This window comes from Lepisosteus oculatus, chromosome 7 (assembly GCF_040954835.1).
Source record: "Lepisosteus oculatus isolate fLepOcu1 chromosome 7, fLepOcu1.hap2, whole genome shotgun sequence".
In the NCBI taxonomy this organism is placed as follows: domain Eukaryota; kingdom Metazoa; phylum Chordata; class Actinopteri; order Semionotiformes; family Lepisosteidae; genus Lepisosteus; species Lepisosteus oculatus.
The window spans coordinates 476,414-494,647 of NC_090702.1; the positions used below are offsets into that span (position 1 = coordinate 476,414).

The 18,234-nt window shown below is 56.8% G+C and overlaps 1 protein-coding gene across 2 annotated transcripts; it reads right to left on the reverse strand.

Annotated features, from left to right (window-relative positions):
• Nucleotides 1–177: 177 nt before the first annotated feature.
• LOC138240702 (tripartite motif-containing protein 16-like) lies at nt 178–7,714 on the reverse strand. Of its 2 annotated transcripts, XR_011189980.1 has the most exons (8): nt 7,057–7,714; nt 6,355–6,450; nt 5,863–6,096; nt 5,550–5,709; nt 4,708–4,773; nt 1,983–2,048; nt 980–1,671; nt 178–862 (listed from the first exon to the last, which is right to left on the reverse strand). XR_011189980.1 is itself a non-coding variant. In XM_069191865.1 (7 exons), exons 1-7 carry the CDS (start codon nt 7,651–7,653, stop codon nt 1,136–1,138), a joined length of 1,755 nt encoding a protein of 584 aa, XP_069047966.1. In that variant the 5' UTR covers nt 7,654–7,714; the 3' UTR covers nt 178–1,135. The 2 variants fall into 2 exon arrangements, 1 of the variants encoding a protein (XP_069047966.1); XM_069191865.1 differs by having other exon boundaries at nt 178–1,671.
• Nucleotides 7,715–18,234: the final 10,520 nt, after the last annotated feature.

The window sequence follows — 18,234 nt, forward strand, 5'->3', positions numbered from 1 at the left end:
ACAAATCACATGACAGTTTTTTTCTTTTTTCAATGGAATACTCCAGTGAGTGTTATTGACCATACTGTTCTGGCTGTCTTCCTGTCGCAGGTCTGCTGTACTCAGTGTGATGGCGTTTGCTGTGCCGTTCAGATGTGTGCTGTCATGGTATTCACACTAACACCATTAACAACAGGGTCATTTACTTCGTTTTGACATTTATTACTCCGGTACATTGAAAACCGATTTTCAGACAATGCGGGGGTCTGGAAAGGGACTGTCTGCCCGGGGGCCCGTGCCGGATCCCTAATCAGGAAGTACCCCAGCTGGGGCAGAGAGAGGTCAGAGGGGCTGATGGGCAGGAATTCTGCCACGCGGCGTCGCGCTCCTGGTTCAGGCTGGAGGGGCTGCAAGACCTTCTCTTCGTCCGACGAGCTGTCCGCCGGTCCCACCCGCAGCTCGGACAGTAATCAGACTGAGACTGGAAAGTGTTTCCTGTCTGCACTGCGTCCCGTTCCGGGTCAAGCTGCCGCGTCAACATCGACGCCCCTGTCTCAGAGACGCTTGTTCCTGACCTTTGACCTCGCGTCTGGCCCCTGATCCCTCCCCTGAGCTCCCGGCCGGGGGGGGTCTGTCCGAGGGACCCCGCTATCTCTGGGGGTTTCAGCAGCCTCCCCCCGTGTCCTGCGCCCCTCCGGCCTGCAGCGCCGGGTCCGAGCAGAGCCAGGGGGGTCGGTCCCCCTGGGGCTCACTCACCCCGTCACCCCGATGTGAGCAGTGTCCCCGAGAGCGAACAGGCCTGCGGGGTGCTCACCGCGACCCAGCACAGTCCTCAGACTGAGGCTTGACAACCAGCTGGAAAGGGCTCGTCTTCCTGGGTTTGCTGGGAATGGAAAAGGTGTTTAGATTCAGGACATTTTCGGCCCCGGTTTCCCTCCCGCCTGCGACTGCGACACCGGAGAGGCGGGGTCCCCTGCGTGGCGCTGGGCTCTGGGCTCACCTTCACGCCTGGCGAGAATAACGCAGGTCACCGGCCAGGCTGCTCACCCAATTAGAAAGACAGAAAGCACACCAGGCAGTTACAGGCACACCTCCAGCCTCTCCTTCGCAGTGTGGGCTTTGATTCCAGTTATTTCCACGATCGGCGACAGAGGGGCTAGTTCAGCTGGCACAGGGCCACACTGGAGCCAAACGTCCAGACTCCGAACCCAGGGTAGAGGGGCTCCGTGAAGGAGGCCTGGACTCTGTGCAGGAGGGTCGCTGTGTCCCCAGAGACGCTGTAAAAGGACAGAGTCCCAGCCCTGTGGTCCACATACACCCCTATCCTGGAGGAGGGAGGGGCAGCTACTGCAGTTTTCTTGCCGTTGTGCCAGAAGGAGCAGCTGGACCCGGAGCAGCACAGACTCCAGGACTGGTCGTTCAGTCCCAGGCGACAGTCATCACCCTCCCCTTTCCTGCTGAGTCCTTTGTAAGTGACGCCGATCGATGCCTTTCCCCTACTCCACTGCGCCTCCCAGTAACAGCGACTGCCGGACAGCCCCTCTCTGCACAGCACCTGGGGGCAGGAGTCGAATCTCTCGGGGTGAGGGGGGTGCGAGCACTGCTGTGTCTTCCTCATCACCCTCCTGTTCCCCTCAGACAGACAGAGGTGTCTGTGCGCTGTGTTGGGGTCCAGTGTGAGCCGACAGGCATCTGATTGGAGAGAAGAGGACAGTCAGAGGACAGACAGGCAGAACAGACCAATCTCTGAGCAGATCTCCACTAGAGTCCCGCCCCCACAGCCCAGTAAGATACACACTGGGGTTTCTGATTGGAGAGAAGAGGACAGTCAGATGAGTGACAGGCAGAACAGACCAATCCCTGAGCAGATCTCCACTAGAGTCCCGCCCCCACAGCCCAGTAAGATACACACTGGGGTTTCTGATTGGAGAGAAGAGGACAGTCAGCTCCAGGTGTGTGTGAGTGCATTTGTCAGTGGGGAGCAGGAGTGAAAAGAGACTCACAGTGTAAAAGCTCTGCTCTGGTCCTGGGCTCTGGAGTCTGCAGACTGAAGGCTGGAGTTTCCTTCACTGGAGAGACAGAGACACAGAGAGAAACAGGACTGAGGGAGATGGATCAGGGCAGTTCCAGGACCAGTAATAACCAATACTGTCATCTGGAGTCTGAATATACCCTTTCTGTATTTATATATAGTAAGCACAGCATCCCATTTTTATATGATAACACAACAGGTGTTCAATGCTCCAGCAGATGTACAGTATATTCCAAATCAGCACCTTATACATCTTTAGGCTTGTTTGCTTGGCTACCCAGCAGGCTTCCTCGTCCCCCTGTTGTGCTGTGCTGAGCTCTGCTGGGCTGTGCTGTGCTGAGCTGTGCTGTGCTGTGCTGAGCTGTGCTGTGCTGTACTGGGCTGTGCTGTGCTGAGCTGGGCTGTGCTGGTCTGTGCTGAGCTGAGCTGTGCTGTGCTGGGCTGTGCTGAGCTGTGCTGTACTGTGCTGGGCTGTGCTGTACTGGGCTGTGCTGTGCTGAGCTGAGCTGTGCTGTGCTGTGCTATGCTGTGCTGTGCTGGGCTGTGCTGTACTGGGCTGTGCTGTGCTGAGCTGGGCTGTGCTGGTCTGTGCTGAGCTGAGCTGTGCTGTGCTGGGCTGTGCTGAGCTGTGCTGTACTGTGCTGTGCTGGGCTGTGCTGGGCTGTGCTGTGCTGTGCTGCGCTGTGCTGTGCTGTGCTGTGCTGTGCTGTGCTGGGCTGTGCTGTACTGGGCTGTGCTGTGCTGAGCTGAGCTGTGCTGTGCTGGGCTGTGCTGAGCTGTGCTGTACTGTGCTGTGCTGGGCTGTGCTGGGCTGTGCTGTGCTGTGCTGCGCTGTGCTGTGCTGTGCTGTGCTGTGCTGAGCTGTGCTGTGCTGTGCTGAGCTGTGCTGTGCTGTGCTGGGCTGGGCTGTGCTGGGCTGGGCTGTGCTGGGCTGGGCTGTGCTGGGCTGTGCTGAGCTTGGCTGTGCTGTGATGGGCTGTGCTGAGCTGTGCTGTACTGTGCTGTGCTGGGCTATGCTGGGCTGTGCTGGGCTGTGCTGTGCTATGCTGTGCTGTGCTGTGCTGTACTGTGCTGTGCTGGGCTATGCTGGGCTGTGCTGGGCTGTGCTGTGCTATGCTGTGCTGTGCTGTGCTAGGCTGTGCTGGGCTGTGCTGGTCTGTGCTGAGACCTCCGTTAGCCCACCCTGAGGAAGAAACCCTCACAGTGTGGCACTCAGATTATTTAACTGCTAAATTACCCCCCGCCGGAGCCCACCCTGAGACCCTTCCTCTGATCACAGGCTCTTCGTCCCCCGTCCGGGTCTGCGCGATCTTTGCCGGAGACGCAGGGCACACGTCGCTGGGGCTACACGCCGCCGGTTCCGGCCGTGCCTCTTGGTGATGTGGCGTGTTCTCAGAAACAGCTCACCCTCTCTAAACCCCCGTTATTTCCAAACGCACCTTCAATATGAGCTCCCCCCGGATCTTCCGCAGCTCTCCTGTAGCTCTTTCCCAATGCAGCTAGAAGACTGATCGGCCAGCAGATTCCTGGGCCACGGTGCCTTATTTTTCGAACAGCCAGTCATTTCTGCCTGCCTGCCACTAGAGGTCACCAGGTCCCCTATTGTGTGTAGCTAGGATCGCGTGTGGTGCACTGATTGTGCATCTGGTGACGGTCTGAGAGCCGCATTGTCACATGGGGTGAGTCAGATCTAGGTTGGTATATAAGAGGACTCGTGGGTTCAGCTGGGACGGGTGGTTGAGTGCAGAGCTGGGTGCTGTTGTCTCTGTGTAGAGACAGAGTGGGTGGTATCGTAAGTCCTTCTACAACACACCCTTGTGGATGGCTGGGGATTCTCCATGTGCTTGTGCCTCATGAGCCCCCTGTTGAGCGGTGGGTCAGTCACGGTGATGTACTGTCCGTCATTATCCTAGAGATGAAGCTCATTGTGTCACGCCCGACATCCCTCCCTAGAGGGCGCTCCACTGCTCCCATTATTGTTCGTGTGATTTAGCTCTCCAGGTGTACCCTTTTAGTGTTATTATTTAAAGACCAGCTCCTCCAGTCCTCGGGGCTCATCATTAGGGTAAGATGTCGCGAGGCCCGCCTAGCACCAGGAAACCCTACGTCTGTCTCCTGAGGGCATAGGCCTCATCCCGACACCTCCCGCTTCCTGAGCCCGGGGTCTGGAGGATCTCGCCCCGTCACCCTTGGACCTCCATGTTTCGTTTGTCCGTGTGCTCCTCCCTCCCGGGGATTTTAACTTTGTCGCGTCCCAGGATGGACTTCTAGTTGATGGACTCTCGGACTGTGCTTTGACCTCCCCTTGGACCCGTTTGGATTTGGATGCCGTTTTGTCTTCCCCTGTACAATGTCTCACGGACTGTCACTATTATTTTGTGCACTATTAAACCCCTGTGTGTTCCCTTTTACCACGCCTCCTGTTTTCTCCAGCTCTTACTGCATCGCATGGGGTCTTCTATAAGATCTGACACGGATTCCAGTCCGTGTCCGTTACACATTGAGGCCGTCTGGCTGGTTGATTCTAAGAGCTCCTACAGCGTGGACGACCCTTGGCATTCAGATCACTCGAACCCCCGCAGAGCCGTTCCTCGGCCTGCTCCTGTGGTCACAAGTGAACTGAAAGGCGTTGTGTGACCGAGCTGCAGTGAGTGTGCGCCTGTGTGCTCGTCTCTTCCCTGTGAAAACAGACTCACGCTGGGGAATCTCCACTCTGAGCCTGGGCCCTGGGGTCTTCAGACTGTAGACAGGAACCTCGTTCACTAGGGAGACGGAGAGAGAAGCTGAGCTGAGCCTTGCGGGCCACAGGTCACAGGTCACCTCTGTGTGGCCATGACCCTCGTCTGCACGGAGCAGCTTTCTGATGATGCACCGATGGGTGGGTGAAGTGATTGGTGGATAAGTTGATTGACTGATGGTCGGATTGAAGAGTGGATGGGTGGGTGGATGAATTGATGAGCTGTTGGTTGTATGGATGGGTGGATGAAGTGATTGACTGGGTGGATGGATGGATCGAGTGGATATTTGGTTGGATTGATGAGGGGGTAGGTGGATTAATGGCAGATGGATTGATGATTGAGTTGATGGGTGGACTGATGAATTGATTAATTGATGAGCTGATGGGTGGACTGATGAGTGGATGAAATTGATTAATTGATTAGTTGATGGGTGGATTGATGAGTGGATGAACTGATTAATTGATGAGTTGATGGGTGGATTGATGAGTGGATGGGAGGATTAATGGGTGGGTGTTTGGACTGATGAGTGGATGAATTGATGGGTGGATGGATGGATAATTCCCAAAGAATAGAGTTCCGATCAATACAAATTAAAATCTGTAGGAACATCAAGACCTTCACAGCTCTGCATAAGGGAGGCTGGACTGACAAGAAGCCAAAGGCTTGGTGACGATAGCCAGGTAAAAAAAACGCTTGCACTCAGACTGGATCTGTGGAGTGAGGGGCTGTGAAACACGGAACTGGGAACAGAGTGAGATCAGCCGCTCCACAGAGCGCCTGGAAAGAGTTTCTCCACCAACCTCTCCTGGAGATCTTGAGGGATTCCCCTTTCCAAATGTCCTCCAGCAGTTCCTGAAGTTCTGAAAGAGCTTCCCTCACAACCCCAAATGAGAAGTGTGGGTTGGCAGCAATGCTCGGTAGTTCCCCAGCTCCAGGAGGGACACAGGCGGACTGGAAATTCTGCAGCAGGGAAGAGAGAGAGAGGAGTTTCCAGTCAAACACACTGGGCTCCAGCACACATTCCTGGGGAGAAGCCAGGAGCAGCTCCATTGGAGAGCTCTGTGTGAGAGACTCCCTTCTGGACTGCAGAGAGTCCCAGAGCAGTGCTGTTACCTGGAGGAAATGGATGTGATCTTCTGTGTGTGAGAGCTGGCTCAGCTCAGCGTCTCTCCTCCTCAGCTCAGCGATCTCCTGCTCCAGTCGCTCCAGGAGTCCTTCAGCCTGACCCACTGCAGCCCTCTCTTGAGATCGCACCAGCTCTTCGACTTCAGAACGCATTTTCTGAATGGAGCGGACCAGCTCAGTAAAGATCCGTTCGCTGTCTTCCAAAGCTCTCTGAGCCGAGCTCTGGGTGAGGAGACACACAGCAGATTACAGAGGGGAAACACTGAAACTGGAGAGTCAAAAGGAGACTTTCATCTCCGATCAGAGGAAGAAACCCGGATTTGTCTTTCAGTCAGAACTCTCTTTTTCTCTTCCCAGCTAAGATAATCACTTCAGAAAGGAGACCTGTGACAAGCCACCATTCTGTCTGAACCAAATGCTGAAGTGAACATGTCTAACTCAGTCTTCTCAGTCTGTGGGTGTCAGTGTGTCAGTACCCACTCTGAGTAACTCCACAGCCTGGCTCAGGTCCTGCATCTCCTTCTCTCTCTCCTGGATCCTGCTCTGGGTCTGTGCCTGTGTCGCCCTGAGCTGCCTCTGTGGAGGAATGCAGAGACATGTTTCTGACGCGCACATTCCTGAGAGTGGCTGAACCGGTCCTGCTTGATTCCAGCCAGTTCACTGAAACTCACAGCGTTATCACTTCCTTCTTCCACTTAAACAGCGGCAAAGTGATTTCCATCAGGTATGGAGTCTCAAAGAAACAAACCTTATTTTCCAAAGGAACAAGAAACGGGTTTATCCCAGCTGAGAAGAGAAGAAAGAAAACACAACGTTTCGGCCTTGGAGCTCACACCTGAAGAAGGCTCCACGGCCGAAACGTTGTGTTTTCTTTCTTCTCTTCTCAGCTGGGATAAACCTGTTTCTTGTTCCTTTGCAGCCTATGCATGCTGACGCAGCTCCCCGCCTGAACTACTTCTTTTACAATGGCATGTCGAATTCCTGAGCTTTCCTGCAGAGTTGAACATCCCCTTTGCCCCTTGTTAAAACATGCTGATTGTATTCTACAGAGACAGGCAGACTGTCCTGCACTCCTGATCCAGCCCGTGTAAAATCAAAGCCCTTCTCGTGTTCTAGTCCCGGAACACCGTCGAACCCTGTGTCTCTCCGATCTCGCCCCCGGTAAAGAGTGGGATTCCTCACCTGCTTCTCCATCCTCTCCGCTGCAGTGGAGACGGTGTCATGGCCGCCGTGGTCGCGTTCGGAGCACAGCGGGCAGATGTAGGTGTTATCGGTGCGGCAGAACACGTCCCGCAGTTTCTGGTGAGCCGGACAAGCCCGGTGCCGGGGCCCCGCCCTGGTGCTGACCTGCGAGTGCTTCTTGAAAGCAGGGGATTCGTTGTGGAGGTCGAGGTGAGTCTGGCAGTAAGAGGCCAGGCACACCAGGCAGGACCTCACAGCTCTCATCTTCCTCCCCGCGCAGACGTCACACGGCACGTCTCCAGGGGCAAAACAGGGGCGAGGAGGAGGAGGAGGAGGAGGAGAGGCTGTGTGTCCGGGCCTCTTCAGCGTCTCCACCACCCCGGCCAGCATGGTGTTTCTGCGCAGGACAGGCCTGGGGGAGAAGGTCTCCCGGCACTGGGGGCAGCTGTAGACGCCGGTGGGCGCCGACCTGTCCCAGTGGCCCCTGATGCAGTCCATGCAGTAGGTGTGCCCGCAGGGCAGCGCCACGGGGTCCTGCAGCAGGTCCAGGCAGACCGGGCAGCTGAAGTGGTCCTCCGTCAGCACGCAGGCCGCCATGGGCGAGGGCGAGGGCGGGACAGAGCGGGACAGAGCGGGACACAGCCTGCTCCCTCGCCTGTGCGCGCGAGTCTGCGGAGCTGTCGGCCCGGGGCCGGAGGGGAGGGCGCAGGCGGCAGCCGGCTCGGGTTACAGGAGGAGGGGAGAGTCTCCTCCGCAGCGCAGGGCGTGTCCCCAGCAGCACGTTCCCCCCCGGGGACACAGACGCTCCCGGGACGCCCGAGTCAGGGCAGGAGCTCGGGGGCGCCCCCGCCACAAGCAGCCGACTTCCACGGCGCTTTGACAGAGGTATTTACAAGATTTATAAGATCACTTTACTGGCCAGATACAGTGTCTTGCATGAGGAATGTGTCTTCTCTCAGACCCCAGCTCGCTCTCCAGGAGACACACACACAGGGAGAGAAGCTGGGGGTCAGAGCGCAGGGTCAGACATTTATACAGCACCCCTGGAGCAGCTGGGGTGAAGGGCCTCGCTCAGGGGCCCATCGGAGAAGGATTCCTCTGTCGGCCGCGGGATACGAACTGGCAACCTCCCAGCCACAGGAGCGGATCTTGACTTGTCGAAGCTGTGCCTGCTTGCCCTGACCCCTGACCCCTGACCCCTGACCCCTGACCCTGTGCTGTGGTCGCTCTCTCACACCAGGCAGGCGGAGACACTGGGAGCAGCCGGAGCAGGAGCAGGGAGCATGGCTCTCGCCCGTGTGAATCAGTCAGTGGCGCAGGGAGCTGGTGGAGAGCTGTGGCTTTCGGAATAGTACGAGTTCTCACCAGCGTGCTGCGGTAGTCAGGGCGCTTTGGGTTTGAATTAGAAGGGAAATGATTTACTCTCCGCCCTGTAGTCGGTAACACCCAACAGCACACGCAGCGCGTAACCCAGCAGATAACTCCTGCTGCCGCCCCTGTCTCCTTCTCCTGCAAGGAGACCGATCGAGAGGAAGCAGGGGAGCCGACGCTGGGAACGATGCGCTTGGGCTGGCCTGCGGCGCTGTGGGAGTGCCGCCAGCAGGTGGCAGCAGAGAGCTTGCGGTCGCTCTGGTCTGCACACCTCACCAGCAGGCCTGGGCCGTGATGGGTGGACACCTTCGGAAACGTGCCCCGAATTCTAGCTACACCATTGTACTTTTGTTTGGAGAGTCTTCCCACAAACTCGGTTTGGATAGCTACTGCATTTCAGTAGAGCAGGAGCTGTGTGTGTCTTTTCCCCAAGCAGAGTATTTACCCCGGTAACGATCACCCACCGGCACGCAGGCACGGAGACAGACCCACACTGAAGGACAGGGCTGGTGTAGGAACCTCTTTATTGAACTCGCTCCTCGTCTGTCCCTTTACAGATCATCCAGGGATTTACAGCATGGCTCTGGGCTCTGGGCTCTGGGCTCTGGGCTCTGGGTTCTGGGCTCTGGGCTCTGGGCTGTGGATTCTGGGCTCTAGGCTCTGGGTTCTGGGCTGTGGGCTCTGGGCTCTGGGCTCTGGGTTCTGGGTTCTGGGCTGTGGGTTCTGGGCTCTAGGCTCTGGGTTCTGGGCTGTGGGTTCTGGGCTCTGGGTTCTGGGCTCTGGGCTCTGGGTTCTAGGCTCTGGGCTGTGGGTTCTTGGCTCTAGGCTCTGGGTTCTGGGCTGTGTGTTCTGGGCTCTGGGCTCTGGTCTCTGGGTTCTGGGCTCTGGGCTCTAGGCTCTGGGCTCTGGGCTCTGAGCTCTGGGCTCTGGGTTGTGGGCTGTGGGCTGTGGACTCTGGGCTCTGGGCTCTAGGCTCTGTACGGTGCTTTTGCACGCTGCACACAGGGGACAAAACCCCTCCGGAACACGAGAGGAGAGGGTCAAGCTCATAAATCATCTCTGTGCAATAATAATATTAATAATAATAATAATAATAATAATATTAATAACAATAATCATCTGTGCAGGACCTGTCATTATTTACAGCAGTCTTTCACTCTCCACAGCTGCCACACGCGGACCAGCATGCTCTGCTCCAGCAGCTCTCGCTCCAGGACCCACGGTCAACGCGGTCTGGGGCGCGGCGCCTCCCGAGCGCCCCCCAGGGGCAGTCCGGGCCTCCCCGCCCCCTCAGCGCCGCCTGCGCCCGTAGCCCCGCGGGTCGGCCGCGCCGCTGGACTCCTCCTTGCCACTCTTGGCGCCGATCCGGTACAGCAGGCTGGCCAGGTTGTGCAGCTGACAGGTCCCCAGCTGGCACCCCCGGCCCCCCGGGTTCTGGGACCTCCTGGGCCGGGCCGGCGCAGAGTCGGGCCTGAGGGAGAGAGACGGGGGAGGGGTGAGGAGAGGGAGCGGATCGGGGGTCCGGGGGGGCGATGGACACTGAAGTGGGGCGCTGGCGAAAGTCACGTCCACAGCCAGGCACGTCCAGGGCGAGGCCCCCCCCAGGGCCGGGGGGGAACGGCGGCCGGTGCCCAGCCTGCTCGAGCAGCGGGAAGGCGTCGGCGCGGAGAAGGGCACAGATCAGGACAGGCGGGCGGGCACCTTGTGGGCAGCCTCTGGGAGTCCCGGAGATCTGCCGGCCGGATCACCCTCGACCCGGAGGCGAAGCCTCTCCAGATGACCCCCAGGCGCAGGGCGGGGAGAGACGGCGACCTCTCGACCCGGAGCCTGTGCGCCCCCTGGCCCAGGGCGGGGCTCAGGGCCTGCGGAGACCTGCGGGGGGGAGGGCAGAAGGAGAGATTAGATGGCCGCGCTGGAAAAGGACAGGAGTGAGGTCACACCGCTGGCTGCTGGACCCCTCTGTCACACAGCTGTCTGATCTACAGTCTTCAGCATGTCCTACTGCTCTCTGAACTGTCCACACCAGGTTCCCATGGCTGTAACAGAAGCTGCTGTTTCACCTGCAAATGTGTTTCCAGCAGCTCTGATCCACAGTGATCCATTCATCTGTCCCAGCCCACAGCTCCCTGATTCACCCCTCCTGCACAGGATCACACTGACCTTCCTCTGTGTCAGGGATCACGTCAGAGCAGAGAGGATCAGGGATCTGTCCCAGCACACAGCTCCCTGATTCACCCCTCCTGCACAGGATCACACTGACCTTCCTCTGTGTCAGGGATCACGTCAGAGCAGAGAGGATCAGGGATCTGTCCCAGCACACAGCTCCCTGATTCACCCCTCCTGCACAGGATCACACTGACCTTCCTCTGTGTCAGGGATCACGTCAGAGCAGAGAGGATCAGGGATCTGTCCCAGCACACAGCTCCCTGATTCACCCCTCCTGCACAGGATCACACTGACCTTCCTCTGTGTCAGGGATCACGTCAGAGCAGAGAGGATCGGGGATCTGTCCCAGCACACAGCTCCCTGATTCACCCCTCCTGCACAGGATCACACTGACCTTCCTCTGTGTCAGGGATCACGTCAGAGCAGAGAGGATCGGGGATCTGTCCCAGCACACAGCTCCCTGATTCACCCCTCCTGGACACGATCACACTGACCTCCCTCTGTGTCAGGGATCACGTCAGAGCAGAGAGGATCGGGGATCTGTCCCAGCACACAGCTCCCTGATTCACCCCTCCTGCACAGGATCACACTGACCTCCCTCTGTGTCAGGGATCACGTCAGAGCAGAGAGGATCAGGGATCTGTCCCAGCCCACAGCTCCCTGATTCACCCCTCCTGGACACGATCACACTGACCTCCCTCTGTGTCAGGGATCACGTCAGAGCAGAGAGGATCGGGGATCTGTCCCAGCCCACGGAGCAGTCGTGCGTGGAAGTGAAGCTCGTCACAGTGAGCGTGTGAAGACACTGACCTGGGCTGGGAGTGGGGCGCCGATCGGCGGGGTGCCGCATCAGTGCTGTGGACTGCGGCCACCAGCATCAGCAGGTGAGGGAGCAGACCGGGGTCCATCGTCCTCGCAGGCTGCGGTCAGTGCTCCCGGGCTGCTGGGGAAGGAAGACACGAGGAGCAGGTTAGCGGACGTCCCGCTGAAGCAGTGGAGCAGATAGCGGCCCCCTGTGCCACAAGGTGGGGGCACCGGTTACCAGGGCAACACTGCCAGGGGCAGAGCAGCGCTGGGCAGCACAGTCCACCCCTGGAGAGACTGCCGTCTGTATCGTATCGGGGTGCAGCCTGCCCATGTCGGGGTTCAGCCTGTCAGTGTCCGGGTACAATCTGCCAGTGCCTGGACACTGCCTAATTTGGGACACAGCCTGCCCGTGTCAGGGTACAGTCTGCCAATGTTGGGGTGCAGCCTTTCCCACGTTGGAGCACAGTCTGCCAGTGTCGGGGTACAGTCCTCTGTCTTCCAGTGTCTGCAGGAGACACTTGGCACCCCAGCTGTCACTGTCTGGGGCGGCCCATCCCTCCGAGAAAAAACAGGATCCCATCCGATCCTCCCTCCTTCCAGGGAATCCTGTGGTCCCAGACTCCAGGCCGGGCGGGGGGCTGCCACCCCGGAGCGTCTCCTTTCTGCGCCCCCCAGTCAGTCCTGGGAGCCCCAGTTGTGCTCAGAGCAGGTCCAGCTCCCAGGTCGGTGTGGCGAGAATCCCCACCCCTCGCGGCCCCCCGGCCCCCGAACCAGTCCAGCCTCCGGATCCGGTCATCAGCGCGCCCTCGAAAATCCTCACCTGGCTGCCCGTCCGCCCCGCCCCGCCCCGGTCCAGTCTGCTGGACACACCGCTGTTTACCTGAGCTCACCTGGTGTCGGCACGGGTTCCGTCTGGGGGCGTCTGGGGGCGTCCGCAGGGCTCTGGTGTCTGGCTCTCTGCTCGCGCTCCGCTCCTTATAAGAGGAGGTGGAGGGCGGGGAGAGGAGAGGGGGAGTGTGATTGCGCCCCTCTCTCTCTCTCTCTCGGGCGGAAAGCATTGTTCAAGTCAGCGGCGTGCGCTGTCACCCCCCCTCGGAGCGCATTGTTAGAGACGCGTCACTGTCGACCCCCCCTCCTCCAGCTTCCTCTCCGGAAGGCAAGAGAAGAGATTTCTTTCTCCGAAATTAAAGCGAAGCTCGTTATCAAACACAAGAGCAAAACAAGTGAGAAGGGTTGCGTAATGTCCCAGAGTTCTTGGCCGCGATCGCTGTTATTATTGTTATGATTCTTCGATATTATTATTATTATTAATAATAATAACACTGCGGACTGGCCCTCGTCCACGTCTGGCCTGGACAGCTGGGTGCTCACGCTGGCACGCTGCTCCTTCATCGCCGAGCTCATCGCCAATTAACTAATTAAGGAGTGGAGGGGAGCTGAGTCACCCGGCCCTGGAGATCGCCCGGGCGGATTCTGGATCCGCGGGGGGCCTCGGGAGACGGGACGAGCCCGGCCGGAGCGCGGAGGGCTGGGAGTGATTCCGGACACAGGGAAGGATTGGGATAGGGGAAGGCGCTGTGGAAATCGGGAAGAGGACCGCGGCGGAGCGAGGCAGCGGGGAGCTCGCCCGCAAGGCCAGGAGGATGCTGGGAGAGGAGGGATCAGGGTGCACACAGCCGAGAGTCTCCTCGGCTCGTCCCCGACCCACAGTCCCCTCCCCGCGCTCCGCGCTGCCGCCACGGGTCAGAACCGCTGGGCTGCGCTGGAGGGGACACCAGGTCGAGCTCAAGATGAGCACAGCGCCTCCTGCTGGCTGCTCAGGTATGCGTGGAGGACTGATCAGTGAGCTAACAGGTAAAAGATGTCAAGCTGGGCCTGAGCTCCTGTTCTCCCTGCGCTGTATGAGGAAGGACACTCCAGTACATGAACACTGCACTGAGAGAGAGAGGGGTTCATACAGACACACTGACTGGACACTCCAGTACATTAACACTGCACTGAGAGAGAGAGAGGGGTTCATACAGACACACTGACTGGACACTCCAGTACATGAACACTGCACTGAGAGAGAGAGAGGGGGGGTTAATACACACACACTGACTGGACACTCCAGTACATGAACACTGCACTGAGAGAGAGGGGGGTTAATACACACACACTGACTGGACACTCCAGTACATTAACACTGCACTGAGAGAGAGAGGGGTTAATACAGACACACTGACTGGACACTCCAGTACATGAACACTGCACTGAGAGAGAGAGGGGTTCATACAGACACACTGACTGGACACTCCAGTACATTAACAGTGACAGAGTACGGCAGAGGTGAGAAATGTGAGGAATGTGGTTTTAAAAAAACACACAATTCAATTCTGGAAGGAAATCCCATTCAGTTTAAATATAAACTCCTGGCGAGATCTGTCACTCTTCCGCCGGAGTGGGGAGCGAGGAGCGATGACCACGAGCTCACGATCTGAGTGGCCTGCACTCACGCACGCAGGAGCCCCGAGCCAGGCCACGCAAGAGCCCCGATCCTCAGGGGCGTCTGGCCCACAGGAAGTGAGCTGGGAGTCAGGAACGTGTCTTCGGCCCCGCTGACGGAGCGACGCCGGTCTTTCTGGAAACACTGATGCAGTTTCTCCTGTGCAGCTCCCGATGACGATCCTGTCCACCAGGACTTGATGAGTGTGTGTCCCCGGGCCTCCTGGACTCTTGGCCCTCTCCCAGTGGGCGCGGGAGCACTGGGCAGCGCACTGGACGACACACAGAAGCTCTCCTGAAGACATTCGGCAGACCGAACTGAGACATCACTGGTGTTAAACTCTCAAACCTTCAAACCTACAATGTATTTGTTTTCTCAAATATTAATACCATGTGTCCTAAATTATACTGTTACAATAGGAGCTACAGTCCCAGTACAGTAGAACAGTCCTGTTACAATAGGAGCTACAGTCCCAGTGCAGTAGGACAGTCCTGTTACAATAGGAGCTACAGTCCCAGTACAGTAGAACAGTCTGTTACAATAGGAGCTACAGTCCCAGTACAGTAGAACAGTCCTGTTACAATAGGAGCTACAGTCCCAGTACAGTAGAACAGTCTGTTACAACAGGAGCTACAGTCCCAGTGCAGTAGGACAGTCTGTTACAATAGGAGCTACAGTCCCAGTGCAGTAGGACAGTCCTGTTACAATAGGAGCTACAGTCCCAGTACAGTAGAACAGTCTGTTACAATAGGAGCTACAGTCCCAGTACAGTAGGACAATCTGTTACAATAGGATCTACAGTCCCAGTACAGTAGAACAGTCTGTTACAATAGGAGCTACAGTCCCAGTACAGTAGGACAGTCTGTTACAATAGGGGCTACAGTCCCAGTACAGTAGAACAGTCTGTTACAATAGGGGCTACAGTCCCAGTACAGTAGGACAGTCTGTTACAATAGGAGCTACAGTCCCAGTACAGTAGGACAGTCTGTTACAATAGGGGCTACAGTCCCAGTACAGTAGGACAGTCCTGTTACAATAGGAGCTACAGTCCCAGTACAGTAGGACAGTCTGTTACAATAGGAGCTACAGTCCCAGTACAGTAGGACAGTCTGTTACAATAGGAGCTACAGTCCCAGTACAGTAGAACAGTCTGTTACAATAGGAGCTACAGTCCCAGTACAGTAGGACAGTCCTGTTACAATAGGAGCTACAGTCCCAGTGCAGTAGACCAGTCTGTTACAATAGGATCTACAGTCCCAGTACAGTGGAACAGTCTGTTACAATAGGGGCTACAGTCCCAGTACAGTAGACCAGTCCTGTTACAATAGGGGCTACAGTCCCAGTACAGTAGACCAGTCCTGTTACAATAGGAGCTACAGTCCCAGTACAGTAGAACAGTCCTGTTACAATAGGAGCTACAGTCCCAGTGCAGTAGGACAGTCTGTTACAATAGGAGCTACAGTCCCAGTACAGTAGAACAGTCCTGTTACAATAGGAGCTACAGTCCCAGTACAGTAGGACAATCTGTTACAATAGGATCTACAGTCCCAGTACAGTAGGACAGTCCTGTTACAATAGGGGCTACAGTCCCAGTGCAGTAGGACAGTCCTGTTACAATAGGAGCTACAGTCCCAGTACAGTAGGACAGTCCTGTTACAATAGGAGCTACAGTCCCAGTACAGTAGGACAATCTGTTACAATAGGATCTACAGTCCCAGTACAGTAGGACAGTCCTGTTACAATAGGGGCTACAGTCCCAGTGCAGTAGGACAGTCCTGTTACAATAGGAGCTACAGTCCCAGTACAGTAGACCAGTCCTGTTACAATAGGAGCTACAGTCCCAGTACAGTAGGACAGTCCTGTTACAATAGGAGCTACAGTCCCAGTACAGTAGGACAGTCTGTTACAATAGGAGCTACAGTCCCAGTACAGTAGACCAGTCCTGTTACAATAGTAACAGTGACAATAACTACAACAAACTACAGTGACAATAATGTAGTATTGAAGCAGAGAAGTTTTGATTTTAGTTCACACACAAGTGATTAATTTCCTTCACTTTAACGTGTTTTGATGTGGGTCAATGTATTTGACTGCATGTCCTCCAGATCTGCCAGGCTGCCAATAAGACTCACTTGACATTATTTATTTACCAGTTATTTTTTTGCTCACAGCTGCTCTCACCCCCCCCCCCCACTTCCCATGAGCCATTGTTTACAGAATTCCTCCACTTCCTGTCACCTGCAGGAAGCATGCTGCTGAAAATAGCCCGGCCAGTCCCTCCTTCTCTCCCTCTGTTTCTTCCAGCGCAGGCAAGGCCGCGGCATCGGGAACAACTCCCGTGGGCCGAGACCAAGTGGGCACCTTCACACCGAGAGTGGTGGGTGTGTGGAGCAAGCTTGCTTAGCACGCTTCTCTGTTACTGTTCAAGAAGAAGCTTTTCCCATGAACCACTGTCCTATCTCTGTGCCCAGGTGTCCTCTGTTCCCCTAAATCCACTTCACTCGTACTCTGGCCCTCACTGTGTCCAAGTATCTCCCTCTGTCCCTCTGTCCCCCCCAGTGTTTCTTGTGCTGGACAGACCATTCCTCAGTGTGCGGTCTGTGTGTGGTCAGTGTGTGGTTAGTGTGTGGTCTGTGTGTGGTCTGTGTGTGGTCAGTGTGTGGTCTGTGTGTGGTCAGTGTGTGGTCTGTGTGCAGTCAGTGTGCAGTCAGTGTGCGGTCTGTGTGTGGTCAGTGTGTGGTCTGTGTGTGGTCTGAGTGCAGTCTGTGTGCGGTCAGTGTGTGGTCAGTGTGTGGTCTGTGTGCAGAGTGTGCAGTCAGTGTGTGGTCAGTGTGTGGTCTGTGTGCAGTCAGTGTGCAGTCAGTGTGCAGTCTGTGTGTGGTCAGTGTGCAGTCAGTGTGCGGTCAGTGTGTGGTCAGTGTGCAGTCAGTGTGCGGTCAGTGTGCGGTCAGTGTGTGGTCAGTGTGCGGTCAGTGTGTGGTCAGTGTGCGGTCAGTGTGCGGTCAGTGTGTGGTCAGTGTGCGGTCAGTGTGCGGTCAGTGTGTGGTCAGTGTGCAGTCAGTATGCAGTCAGTGTGTGGTCAGTGTGTGGTCAGTGTGCAGTCTGTGTGTGGTCAGTGTGCGGTCAGTGTGTGGTCTGAGTGCATACTGTGTATGGTCTGAATGCAGTCAGTGTGTGGTCAGTGTGCGGTCAGTGTGTGGTCTGTGTGTGGTCTGAATGCAGTCAGTGTGTGGTCAGTGTGTGGTCTGTGTGTGGTCTGAATGCAGTCAGTGTGTGGTCTTTGTGCGTCCTGTGTGTGGTCTGTGTGCGGTCAGTGTGTGGTCAGTGTGCGGTCAGTGTGTGTTCAGTGTGTCCCAGCACACAGCTCCCTGATTCACCCCTCCTGCACAGGATCACACTGACCTCCCTCTGTGTCAGGGATCACGTCAGAGCAGAGAGGATCAGGGATCTGTCCCAGCACACAGCTCCCTGATTCACCCCTCCTGCACAGGATCACACTGACCTTCCTCTGTGTCAGTGTGTGGTCAGTGTGTGGTCAGTGTGCGGTCAGTGTGTGGTCAGTGTGCGGTCAGTGTGCAGTCAGTGTGCAGTCAGTGTGCGGTCAGTGTTCGGTCTGTGTGTGGTCAGTGTGTGGTCAGTGTGCGGTCTGTGTGCAGTCAGTGTGTGGTCAGTGTGTGGTCAGTGTGCGGTCAGTGTGCAGTCAGTGTGCAGTCAGTGTGTGGTCAGTGTGCGGTCAGTGTGCGGTCTGTGTGCGGTCAGTGTGTGGTCAGTGTGTGGTCAGTGTGCGGTCAGTGTGCGGTCAGTGTGCGGTCAGTGTGTGGTCAGTGTGCGGTCAGTGTGGGGTCAGTGTGTGGTCAGTGTGCAGTCAGTGTGGGGTCAATGTGCAGTCAGTGTGGGGTCAGTGTGTGGTCAGTGTGCAGTCAGTGTGGGGTCAATGTGCAGTCAGTGTGGGGTCAGTCTGTGGTCAGTGTGCAGTCAGTGTGTGGTCAGTGTGCAGTCAGTGTGGGGTCAGTGTGCAGTCAGTGTGCGGTCAGTGTGTGGTCAGTGTGTGGTCAGTGTGCAGTCAGTGTGGGGTCAGTGTGTGGTCAGTGTGCGGTCTGTGTGCAGTCAGTGTGTGGTCAGTGTGCGGTCTGTGTGCGGTCAGTGTGTGGTCAGTGTGCAGTCAGTGTGTGGTCAGTGTGCGGTCTGTGTGCAGTCAGTGTGTGGTCAGTGTGCAGTCAGTGTGTGGTCTGTGTGTGGTCAGTGTGTGGTCAGTGTGCAGTCAGTGTGCGGTCAGTGTGTGGTCAGTGTGCAGTCAGTGTGTGGTCAGTGTGCGGTCAGTGTGCAGTCAGTGTGGGGTCAGTGTGCGG